General features: G+C 42.1%; 1 protein-coding gene across 1 annotated transcript; it reads left to right on the top strand.

Annotated features, from left to right (window-relative positions):
- The first annotated feature begins 7,742 nt into the window (after nt 1–7,742).
- Nucleotides 7,743–13,032, top strand: LOC110918850. Its single transcript, XM_022163131.1, has 3 exons — nt 7,743–9,363; nt 9,698–10,122; nt 10,207–13,032. The coding sequence occupies exons 1-3, from the start codon at nt 7,743–7,745 to the stop codon at nt 13,030–13,032; spliced, it is 4,872 nt and encodes a 1,623-aa protein (XP_022018823.1).
- Nucleotides 13,033–13,648: the final 616 nt, after the last annotated feature.

Genomic DNA, 13,648 nt, shown 5'->3' with positions numbered 1-13,648 from the left:
GAATCTAGTGCATGCACACTCGATGTCACTCTAGAAACAAGTATTGTAACCTGAATAGCATCTCAGACTACTAGCACAATTGATCATGATTAAAGATTAAAGAGCAGATTGTACAATGCATATACAGATGATCACTACGGGTGGTTCTGAAACTTGCTGGTAACTGTAAGTTAATACCAGAATATGAAAATTGCTAAACAGCGTTTGTTATCCCGCCGCAACCCGTGGGCTGAAAACCCCTAGCTTTTACTTATTCTTATCCAGCTAACACTAAAGCCTTATCGAGTACTCTTCATCATATCTATAATCTAAAATTAAAGAATTGAATTATGTGTACCGTTTAACAGATTACTGTCCACAAATCATTGAAAATTTCAAATTCAAAATCTATACAAATGGTACATATATAAGAAAATGTCATAATTGATACCTACATAAGTATCTATTGCTCTTCATCACGTTCTGATATCCTGCATTTAATAATCGTGTCAAAATCAAATGAGTAGCCTTTTATCATTTCTGAGCAGAGAAACACTAACCTGGTTCCCGGTTCGATTTGACGTGGTAGTATTCGATGGTCTGATAGCCTGCGATGGTAGGTTTCTATCTTCTATGCGATGAAGAGATGGAGAAGTAAGATGTAGATGAAAATAGAGTCGATGGATTGGATGTGATGCGGCTGAAGAAAAAAACCAGGGTTTTGTTAATTTGAGGGAGGGAAAGCGGAATTGGGGGCGGGAACAAAGAGCGAGGTAGTATGTTAAAAAAACAAAACTATATAGGTAAAGCCAAATTTCAAATTTGACGGAGTTTTAATTATCCAATTGACTTTCAATATTATACTTACAACATTGAGGGAGTTTTAATAATCCAATTGTTATACTTACAACATGATTAATTCACGTTTTTGTCTCATAAAAATTTATTAGTTAACAATTATAATAATCATGTAATCAGTGGGTGGGATAGGTCCATTCACATCATCTTCAACATTATAACAAAACTTATATTACACTTGAGTGTGTTCTAAATTGGTCCAAGTCTTAAACGGATCGTGTTCACATGTTGGCTAGTTCAACCTATCCTGAACCCGAAAAATTAAGAAGAACCCGAGTAGGACTTGAACCCGAAAATCATGTCATAAATATGAACCCGAACACGACCCGACCGAATTTAAGTTATACAATCTTATGTTAATTTCCCTTTTAAGTTATAGTTATAGCATAAAATACACACCCAATTTATTTTATAACATAAAACATATTGTAAAAATATATAATATAATATAAATGGGTTAAACGAGTCAACCCGATAACCCGGCTAGTTTGACCTGAACCTGACCTGTTGAGTTGAATGGATCCACGGGTTCAACCTGATTCACCTTCATTGGCCCTGATTAATCGTCATTTAGGTCAACAACCCTATTTGACCTTCATTGGGCCTAATTGGCCATCATTGAGCTTAACAACCCTAACTTGCCTTCATTAGGCCTAATTGACCATTATTAAGCCCAACTAACTACCATTGAAGCTAGCTGATAATCATTAGACCTAGTTGACTTTCATTGGGCCTAATGAGCCATCATTGAGCTCAAAAACTGTACTTAACCATCATTTGGCCTAAATGAGCATCATTGGGTATATTTGATCACCACTGGGCTTAATTGGCCATCACTGAGCCTCAACAACTCTAATTGACCTTCATTGAAACTAGTTTACTATCGTTGGGTCTAATTGACCATCATTGAGCTTAACAACCCTAACTGGCCTTCATTAGGTCTAATTGACCTTTATTATGCCCAACTAACTATCATTGAAGCTAGCTGACAATCATTAGACCTAGTTGACTTTCATTGGGCCTAATGGGCCATCATTGAGCTCAAAAACCGTAATTAACCATCATTTGGCCTAAATGAGCATCATTTGGTCTATTTGATCATCACTAGGCTTAATTGGCCATCACTGAGCCTCAACAACTCTAATTGATCTTCATTGAACCTAGTTTATTATCGTTGGGTCTAATTGACCATCATTGGGCCTAATTGACCATCATTGAGCTTAACAACCCTAACTGGCCTTCATTAGGCCTAATTTGTGACACCCCAGAAAACCAGTAAACTACTCAACACAACTAGCTTCCTCAGTAACCGCATGCTAAATTTCGGGACGAAATTTCTTTCAAGTTGGGGATAATGTGACAACTCGTAATTCAGAACCTATCTTTGTGCTTAGTGTAACGTGTCAAACATTACGTGACTATGTGAACGTTGGTGATTAATGAATGTTATGTTTGTTATGTTATATGATTATGTGTATAATGTACGTATATGTTGTAACCGCACTACAACTCGTTCTTTATCTTTCACATCCTCTCGGCCCAACCCTGCACCCCCCTTATACTCGAAACACATGGGCAGCCCATGATGGGTTCGGCCCACCTCTCATACGCATAACCTCATGAGGAGGTTAACACTTCTCAAGGGTTGCAAAAACAAGAAAACACACAAAACCCTAATACCTCTCCTTCTCTCCCTCTCAAACTCGACGGCAACACCTTCATCTCTCTCTAAGCTTTCTATCCGGATCAATCCTTGGCCTTTCTCCAACCGGTTAGTGTTTCATCTATTGCTTTCATGATTGTATGATGTTGTACTCTACATGCTCTACATGATGAGGTAGGAATGATATAGGATTGATGATGTAAACGATTAATATTGATATTCACATAATCGGCTCACATGTACGGTATGTACGGATCATATAGGGTTGTTAATCCTTTGATGTTGTTAATGATTGCATGATTAATCGGCTGTAGACTAATATATGTGGATGAATTGTTGGTTTATTACATTGTTAAGCATGCTAGTGATTTAAGTTGTGAGCCATGATTTAGAACCGAACATGTGTCAATCGGGTGTGATGTGCCTATGTTCGAATGATTGTTGTGTTGATAGGATGCATGCTAGTAATCAAGTTCATGAGCCGTGTTGATAATTATGATCGATGTTTATGTTTAGAATATGATTAGGGTTCATATGAATTAATGAAGATTTGCTTGGTTTGATCGAGATTATGCATGATTGAAACTGTTAGCATTGATTGATTGAATGGAAGTTTGGAAACTTTTGAATGATTGTAACCGAATAGCATAATATTCGGATAAGTAAAACGAATCGCACAAGCTCTTTCTCGATCGCACAAGATCAGATCATACAAGATCTGATCGCACAAGTTCAGTCGCACAAGACTAATACAACTGATTAAACACAGCGTACAACACAGCTTTTGCATGATAGCACAAGACCTTGTGGATCGCACAAGGCTTGGGCCATACACACACTATTATACGGTTGGGCCTCAAAGCCCAAAAATCACAATCGCACAAGTTATCCGGATCGCACAAGTCCGTTCGGACCGCACAAGACTCCTGTTCGTTATTTGGCTGTATACTTGTGGGACTGTTTATGATTTTGGGCCGGGTATCTTGGGCTTCAATGGGTGACTCGCACAAGGCTGTTAGATTTGTGCGAGCCCAATCTTCTGATCACACAAGTTGGGTACGTTAGGACTGTTAATATGATCCATGTGTTTGCCATGCTCGCTATGTGATGTGACTTGATTAGCTTATGTGTAAACTTGCGTGCTTTACTTGAAACCAAAACCTGACTTGTATGGTAACCATGTTAGGACGTGGTTGACCACTTATAGCTCAAGTGACCATTTTGTTTATCTGCCGAGCAAACCAAGGTGAGTTCACACTCTTACCAAGGCATGGGATTCCTGGGGTAGAGAATGGGATTGAATGATTATCTGTACTTACGTTTGTTATTGTGAATTGTGAACTACTGACCTCGTAGGGAAAGGTCACCTATAGATACTGCCAGACTAGTGATACATGGGGAAGCCCTCACTACTCTTCGCACACATGCCTGGAATGGCCGCGATACTGATACTAAACTTCGCACACATGCCTAGAATGGCCGCGATACTGATACTAATCTTCGCAAACATGCCTGGAGGGCCGCGATACAAATATAACTAGTCTACAATACATGGGAAACCCCCACTAATCTTCGCAAACATGCCTGGAGGGCCGCGATACAAATAAATGATACATGACATACTAAACACACAAACGGTTTACAAAATGAACACTAACTAAACAACCAACTGTGAACTCGCTCAACTAGTTGTTGACTCTCTGTTACATGCCTTGCAGGTCGTTAGGTATACATGGAGCTTGCACAGGGAGGCGCGGTCGTTGTCGACAAGGATCGAGAATGTTTTGTTAAACATTATGATATTTCATACTTATACTTATGTTGGGTTTACTTTTATGCTTCCGCTAAACATTGAACTTGTACTTAAGTTTTAAACACCTCTCATATTGGTTTGGTTGAATTACATTTACTTTATATATTGTTCAATATGATTGGTGGCTTGATCCTGGTCAGTCACGCCTCCAAGCGGTGACACTCCGCGGGTGGATTTTGGGGATGTGACAGATTGGTATCAAAGCCATTGGTTATAGAGAACTTGGTTTTAATAAGGGGAAAATGTTTTTTATTAAAACCAGACTATAACCTGTACAGTGCTCAACGATCCACAACGACGCTTCGCTCCACGTGCAAGAATCAACATACTAGGTACTACTATTCATGTTTACATTGTCTACTTGCTAGATTACATAGAACTTTGCTCATGGTATGCTTAGATACACATAACCATTATTACTTGAAAACACTTGTGTGCTTTCTCTCTTCTGTCATCGCACTTTTCGTGAACCCCTCTCACTTATGTCCCCTTTGATATGAAGATCATGAGTGGACGTGTTAACATGACTCAAGCCCAGTTGACTGCTCTGATTAACGAACAAGTTGCTGCGGCACTTGCAGCCGCACAAGCAGGAGGTCAACACGCTCAGCCACCTGTTTGCACTTTCAAGAATTTCATGGACTGTCGTCCTAGCACATTCAGTGGCACGGAGGGGGCAGTGGGACTCCTCCATTGGTTTGAAAAGCTCGAGTCTGTGTTTGAGATGTGTGAATGCCCTGAGGCTCGCAGGGTGAAGTACGCCACTGGCACACTGGAAGGAATCGCGCTGACTTGGTGGAATGCGCAAGTTCAACTTTTAGGGTTGGCAGCTGCTAACGCCACCCCTTGGAATGATTTCAAAGAGCTGATTAAACGGGAATACTGCACACGTGACGACATCCACAAGTTAGAGGTGGAGTCCTTTCATTTGAAGATGGCTGGGTCGGAAATTGAGGCATATACTAAAAGGTCAAACGAGCTGGTCGTCCTGTGTCCAGCCATGGTGGACCCTCCTATCAGACGTATTGAGTTGTATCTCAAAGGGCTGGCACCAGAAATTCAAAGCCACGTGACATCGGCCAACCATAATAATATCCAGGATGTTCAACGTCTTGCTCATCGCCTCACAGATCAGGCAGTGGAACAGAACAGGCTGCCTAAATGTATCAGTGCTACCGATGCTACTACTTCCGCTACTCCCAGTGATAACAAGCGGAAATGGGATGGGGATTCCAGCAAAGGTTCAGCTACAGCTCAGTCTCAGGTTCAGCAGCGAAAGACTGATAATTACCAAAGCCCTGGTCAGCAATCTTCGGGTAATCAAAGACTGGCTGGATATCGAGGAAACCTCCCAAGGTGCAATTCTTGCAACAAGCACCACAACGGCCAGTGCAACAAGGGTCGTTGTCAGCGGTGCCTCAAGATGGGTCATGAAGCTAAAGATTGCAGGAGCTCACGACCTGCCAATCAGAATCAACAACAACAACCACCTGCTCAACGAAACCAGCAACAGCAACAGCAGCGAGGCAACAGGGGATGCTATCAATGTGGTGTTGAAGGCCACTTCAAGCGAGACTGCCCCCAGTTAAACCAGAACAACAACAACAATAATCAGGGCAATGGGAACAACAACGGGGGTAACAATAATGGCAACGATGCTAGGGGTCGTGTGTTCGTGCTGGGGCAGGGTGATGCAAGGAATGATCCTAACATGGTTATGGGTAAGTTTCTTCTCGACAACTTCTATGTTACTGTTTTGTTTGATTCGGGTGCGGATACCAGTTATGTGTCTCTAAAAGTTAGTCAAATGTTAAAACGTACACCAACGCCCTTAAACACCAAACATGTCGTAGAGTTAGCCAATGGTAAAAGTTTAGAGGCCACACACGTAGTCAGGGGTTGTAACATCGTCTTAGCTGGTCAGACTTTCTCCATCGATCTCATTCCTATAGTTCTGGGTAGTTTCGACATCGTTATTGGGATGGATTGGTTATCCCAACAGCAAGCAGAGATCTTATGTAAGGAGAAGATTGTTCGTATTCCCCGTCCTGGTAAAGAATCTCTCGAATTTCAAGGTGACAAGAGTGGTGCCGTGGTTGGCATCATCCCCTTTTTGAAGGCTCAGAAATGTTTGCGAAAGGGTCACACTGCCATTTTGGCACTTGTTACAGACGCATCGACGAAAGAAAAGAGACTAGAGGATATACCAGTTGTACGCGATTTTCCTCAAGTGTTTCCTGAAGATTTACCTGGGCTACCGCCTCATCGCCAGGTCGAATTCCAGATAGAACTAGCTCCTGGAGCAGCACCCATAGCTCGCGCACCGTATCGCTTAGCTCCATCGGAACTTGAAGAATTGTCTAAGCAATTACAAGAGCTCTTGGATAAGGATTTTATTCGTCCTAGCTCTTCGCCTTGGGGAGCTCCAGTACTATTTGTAAAGAAGAAAGACGGTACCTTCAGGATGTGCATAGATTACCGTGAACTCAACAAGGTGATTGTGAAGAATCGTTATACTTCCACGTATTGATGACTTGTTCGACCAGCTACAAGCGTCGAGCTACTACTCCAAGATTGACCTAAGTTCAGGCTACCATCAACTGAGAGTCCGGGATGAGGACGTCTCCAAAACAGCATTCAGAACTCGCTACGGCCATTACGAGTTCCTTGTCATGCCATTCGGGTTAACAAACGCACCGGCAGTCTTCATGGATCTTAGGAACCGGGTGTGCAAGCCTTACCTAGACAAGTTTGTGATTGTTTTCATCTACGACATTCTGATCTACTCCAAGAGTCATGAGGAACACGAGCAGCACTTACAACTTATTTTGAAGCTCCTTCGAACAGAACAGTTATATGCCAAGTTTTCGAAATGCGACTTCTAGCTTCGTGAAGTCCACTTTCTAGGCCACGTGGTAAACAAGGATGGGATTCATGTTGATCCATCCAAGGTAGACTCGATTAGGAACTGGCCTAGTTACGACGTACACAAACCCTATGCTCTCTCTCCTGGGCGATTTCCCTTGTTCATTATGAAACCCTTCAATTTCTTTGAGATCGTTTGTATAACAGTCTGTGATTAGGGTTTTGATCTTCAAGACTCTATAACGAACTCGTTAGCAATAGTTTTCAATCTGAAATTAGGGTTTTTTCTTTTCTTTTTTCAAATCGCCGCCATAGTTGCTGTCTAGATATCCTGTTTAATTAATCCGGTTGTTATTGGTCGCGATTTACTGAGTTAAATTTAGCTAGATTGATACTCTGGATTAATCAAGTTAGGATTGATATTCGGCGCTAGGGTAAAGGATTAGGGTTTTGTCTTCTGTGTGTCTGGTGCATTCTTTTTTCGGATTCTTGGTATTGTGGTTGCTGTTTTGGGTGCATGGTATTTTCTGTTACGTCGATTAAGGGAGAGTTGTCTTTTTACTAATGAATGATCGTGATTATCCAGGGAGAAATATCCCTGAAAAGCTGGTGAGCAAAGGATTGTTTGATCAGAATGGAGTCCCGTTATCTCCATTTGCTGCTGATGTTCTGAAGGATTCTGAAAATCGCGAGACAGGTTCTACTCCGGATACTATTCCTGTTCGTGGTATTGGCCTACGGGTGACTAATATTGAAGGTAAATCTACGTTACCAAGGAGAGGTATGTTTTACTCAGACAATGTCTCGGTTATAGATGGACTCGCTGCTATTTCTAAACCTGTTGCTATGGATAATGTTGTGAAAGCCAGTTCGGGTAGCATGGGGGTAGAGGAACGTCAAGTTCAGGAGAGTTGTAGTCAACAGGATCATGTTACTGGTGTAAAACCTTTGTCATATGCTCAATCTGTTAGGGGAACTAGTGAAAGGAAGGTGAATTTTCGATCGTTGGAAGCTGAAGAGAAGCAGGATGGGTGTGATGTTGTTCTATCTAGGGATTCAGTCAGAGTGGTGCAAGATAAGTTAGCAAATACTTTGTATGGATACTTTTTGGGGGATCGTGTCGCGTTTCCGGTTGTGGACTACTTTGTTAAGAATAATTGGAAGCGTTTTGGTTTACAGAAATCTATGATGAACGCCAATGGTTACTTCTTTTTCAAATTTGCGGATCATGCAGGTATGATGAATGCTCTGAATGAGGGACCATGGATTATTCGATCACAGCCGTTGTTTTTGGAACTTTGGTCACCGTCTGTTAAACTGGAGAAGAAAGAGGTGAAGAAGGTTCAGGTTTGGGTTAAGTTCCATGAAGTACCTATAGCGGCATACACTGAGGATGGTTTAAGTTTAATTGCTACAACTATCGGGGAGCCGAAAGCCTTGGACTCTTTCACTACATCAATGTGTGTAGATATGTGGGGTAGAAGCAGTTTTGCTCGTGCTTTGGTTGAGATTTCAGCCGACTCTGAATTCAAGGAGGAATTAACCATTGCTGTCCCTCGGCTTGATGGAGATGGTTTTATCAAGGAGAAAGTTTATGTCGAGTACGAATGGTGTCCTCTTAGATGTGGGCGATGCAGTGTTTTTGGTCATACTGATGATTGTTGCCCTAAGCAGGCTTCGAAAGGCTCTAATGGAAATACTCAACATGGAAAGTTCCCTGGTAATGATAAGAAGTATAAGCAACCAATTCAGGAAAGGGGTATTCCAAAGAGGCAGCCCATTGTGGATGATGATGGTTATACCACGGTTCAAGGTAAGAAGGCAGCTAGGAAGGTTGGATTCAATGTCAATAAACCGAAGCAAAAATTCGAATATAGGCCTGTGGCGTCTAAGGGTAAGGATGGGGGCCCGAATTCTAATACAGGTGGTTCAATGAAAAGAGATGAGCCGGCTGTTGCGTCGGTTCAGGTTTCGAACTCGTTTGATGCTCTTAATGATCCAGATGTTAATTTGGATGAGAATGGGGATACATCAGGGGCGGCCCATCAAGAGGTGGAGGATGAAGAGGTTGTTGAGGTGCTTAATGATTTATATGGAGATGAGATGGACGATTTTTTGAGGAAGGGAACGGTTAAGTCGGGTGGAACAAAAGGGGCAAGCACTCCTTCTTCATCGGTTAACCATGGTTAGCATTGCTTCGTGGAATATTAGGGGTTTGAACCGCCCCATTAAACAGACTGAGGTTCGACAGGCGGTAAAGGATTTTAATTTAAGTCTATGTGCAATCCTGGAGTCACACGTTTAGGTGAGCAACCTTTCTAAAATTTGCAAGACTATTTTTCGTTCGTGGCACTGGACGTCTAATGGGGCTCAATGCAATAAGGGTACGAGAATTATTGTTGGATGGAATCCTAGTATTTTGGATGTTATGGTGCTCTCAGAATCTGATCAAGTTATGCACCTGCAACTGTTTTTTAAACAGGTGAAGAAAATGGTTTTTTGTTCTATAATTTATGCAGCGAATTATTATGTCACTCGTCGGGATCTTTGGAATAACCTCTTAATGCACAAACAATTCGTCCGTAATGAACCTTGGGTGATTCTAGGTGATTTTAATTCGGCTCTAAACCTTGAAGACAAATCTATGGGTTGCTCGTCGGTTTCTACTAGCATGAAAGAGTTTCAAGCTTGCGTTGATGACATTGAAATGGTTGACTTAAATCGAACTGGTATCCACTTTACGTGGAATCAGAAGCCAAAGAAGGGGATTGGGTTAATGAAAAAGATTGATAGAGTTATGGGGAATACCCAATTCATTGCCACTTTTCCTAGTGCTGTGGCGATGTTCTACCCGTCCAGGTTATCGGATCACTGTCCGTGTGTCCTCAAGGTTCCGGAAGTTAATAAACCTAAACATCGGTCTTTCAAATTTGCGAATTTCCTGGTTCATAAACCTGAATTCATGGGGATTGTCAAGCAGGCGTGAGATAAGAGTGTTAGTGGTGTGCATCAGTTTTCTGTGGTTAAGAAACTTCGGCTGCTTAAGCCTCCTTTACGCGGTTTACTGTTTCAGCAAGGTAATTTGCACAAGAAGGTGCAACTTTTACGTGATAGGCTTGATGGTATCCAGCGGGATCTTGATAAGGATTTGAATAGCGTGAGTCTTCGGGTTGAGGAATCTAATATTCGGCGTGCTTATCAAGAGGCTTTGCTAGATGAAGAGAGATTTTTGAAGCAAAAGTCCAAGGTGGACTGGCTTTCGGCTGGTGACATGAACTCGGCCTTCTTTCATTCAGCGCTAAAGAATAAAATTCACTACAGTCGGATCGATGTTATTCGGGATGCTAGTGGAAATGTGTTTGAGGATGAATTGGTGCAAAAAGTGTTTGTTGAGCATTATGAAAAATTCTTGGGATGCAAAGGGGTCACGTCGCTCACTCCATCTCCTGAATTATTTTCAAAAACGCTGGACATGGATGTTGCCACTCATATGGTTAGACCGGTCACACCCGATGAGGTTAGACAGGCTATCTTTTCGATTGGCTCGGATAAGGCTCCAGGGCCTGATGGCTTTACTGCTGGATTCTTTAAAAGTGCTTGGCCTATCGTTGGTAATGAGGTCTCGAATGCCGTGATTGATTTTTTTGTTACAGGGAGGCTCCTTAGAGAATTAAACCATACGCTCATTGTTCTGATCCCTAAAATTACGTCCCCATCTGTAGTCACGGATTACCGCCCGATTGCTTGTTGCAATGTCCTGTACAAATGTATTAGTAAAATTATTTCCGAGAGAATTAAAGTGGCGTTGAATGATATTGTCAGTATCAACCAATCAGCTTTTGTGCCGGGTAGAAAAATCTCTGATAATATTTTGTTAACGCAAGAGCTGATGCACAATTATCACCGGAATATCGGCCCGCCTAAGTGTTCTTTCAAAGTTGACATTCAGAAGGCGTATGATACTGTGGATTGGGATTTTCTCAAGAATATATTGATTGGTTTCGGGTTTCATGCTGATATGGTTCACTGGATTATGGTATGTGTATCTACTACCACTTTTTTTGTGTGTATTAATGGTGAGGTTCATGGTTTTTTCAAGGGTAACCGGGGGCTAAGACAGGGTGATCCGATTTCTCCATACTTGTTCACACTTGTCATGGAGATTCTTACGGCTATCTTACACCATGCGGTCAGGATTGACTCTTCATTTAAATTTCATAACAAATGTGAACGCCAACAGATTATCAACCTCTGTTTTGCGGACGACTTGTTTATATTTTCAAGAGGGGAGATTGCGTCGGCCAGGTGTATCATGAAGTCCCTTGATTCGTTTATGAAAATGTCGGGATTATTACCTAATATTCAGAAAAGTACAGTTTTTTTCTCTAATGTCCCGTCTTATATTAAAACTGCGATTTTGAATATTATGCCGTTCAGGGAGGGTATTTTGCCAGTGAGATATTTGGGGGTGCCTCTTATATCTTCTCGTTTGCTGTATAAAGATTGTCAAGTTATGGTGGAGAAGCTAGAAAAACGTATCATGCATTGGAGGAATAAGCTTCTTTCTTTTGCGGGCAGGGTTCAGCTCATTGTCTCGGTCTTGTCCTCGATGCATATATTCTGGTCGTCAGTGTTTATTTTGCCTAATCGGGTGATTCTTGAGTTGGAGGCGTTGATGCGGAATTTTCTATGGTCTCAGGATAGTGCGTTTCAAAAAGGTCGAGCCAAGGTGTCTTGGAAAGCTATCTGTGTGCCTAAATTTGAGGGTGGGTTAGGCATCCGTCGAATCAGAGATGTTAATAAAGCGCTTATGACAGCACATATTTGGAGTATTATTTCGAGACGGGACTCCTTGTGGGTTCAGTGGGTTCACTCTTACAGGTTGAAAGGTAAAAGTTTCTGGGCTTGTAGAGTTCCTGCTAGTTGTTGCTGGTCTTGGAGGAAGCTTCTTCAGATTCGTCCAACTATGAGAAGGTTCATTTGGTCCGATGTGGGTAATGGTTTATGTACGTCAGCTTGGTTCGATAACTGGAGTCTATTGGGTCCGCTCGAGCAGTTTATTTCGCCTAGATCTATTGCTAATGCGGGGTTCAATATGGAGTCTAAAGTCTCGGATGTGGTTTCTAATAACTCGTGGAGATGGCCAGCCGCTTGGAGGGATTTATATCCGGTTCTGATACAGCTGGATCATATGTCCTTTGATACGCACAAACCTGATAAACTCGTATGGCGTCAAGGAGATCAGATTCATGATTTTTCTACATCTCGTGCTTGGGATTCAATTAGGCACCGAGAATTGGAGGTTGGGTGGAGTCGCATTGTTTGGTTCGGCCAATGCATTCCGCGTCATGCGTTTTTAATGTGGCTGATCATGAGAAGAAAATTACTCACTCAGGATAAAATATTGTCTTGGGATTTCTCGCGTAGGAAGAATATGGATATGATGTGTTGTTTACTCTGTTATGCTAACCATGATTCTCACAGTCATCTGTTCTTCGAGTGTAAGTATTCTGCTCAAGTGTGGCATATGGTTAGGTGCAAAGTGGGTATGCTTTCGGTTCAGCCCAAATGGGATGATATTGTTAATTGGCTTCTGTTGCGGTCCAGTTCGAAATCAGCGGCTGACTATATTACGAGATTGGGGGTGGCGGCTAGTGCTTATTTTATTTGGCAGGAGCGAAATGCTAGACTATTCAAGAACCAGTTGAGACCTCCGGAAATGCTAAGTGAACTTATTATTCAACAGGTGCGGTATAAATTGATGGGAGCGAGGTTGAAGAATTGTGATAACGTGCGACGACTTCTAAGGGAGTGGGAGATTGACGGAACTGAACTCCATGATGATGGCGGCTGATATAGTTTACTTTGTTTGATTTTGTCTAGATAGTAGTCTAGTTGATTGTTCCTTTTTGGTGGTTTTGTCTGTTTTTCTTTGTTTCACAATCATGGGGCATGTCCCGTGTTTGAACTAGTGTAGACTCTCTACACTACTTGTGCGTTTTTGGTTGTGAATATATAGAATCACCGGGGTAAAACCCTTTACCCAAAAAAGATTAGGAACTGGCCTGCACCGCGTACACCAACGGAAATACGCCAATTCTTGGGTTTGGCGGGTTATTACAGACGGTTTATCAAGGATTTCTCAAAGATTGCGCAGCCGCTTACACTACTGACACAGAAAGGTGTTACTTATCGTTGGGGTAGTACACAGGAAACAACTTTCCAACACTTAAAGGATAGATTGTGCAGCGCACCTATTCTTTCATTGCCAGAGGGCACAGACGATTTTGTGGTTTACTGCGACGCGTCGATTCAGGGTCTTGGTTGTGTATTGATGCAAAGGGATAAAGTCATTGCTTACGCCTCGCGCCAACTTAAAGTTTACGAGCGGAACTACACTACACATGATTTAGAGCTGGGAGCGGTTGTTTTCGCGCTCAAGATATGGCGACACTACCTGTACGGTACCA

This window comes from Helianthus annuus, chromosome 14, assembly GCF_002127325.2.
Source record: "Helianthus annuus cultivar XRQ/B chromosome 14, HanXRQr2.0-SUNRISE, whole genome shotgun sequence".
NCBI classification, from domain to species: Eukaryota; Viridiplantae; Streptophyta; class Magnoliopsida; order Asterales; family Asteraceae; genus Helianthus; species Helianthus annuus.
Note: the sequence above shows the minus strand (reverse complement) of the source record. Positions and strands in the feature narration are given on the sequence as shown.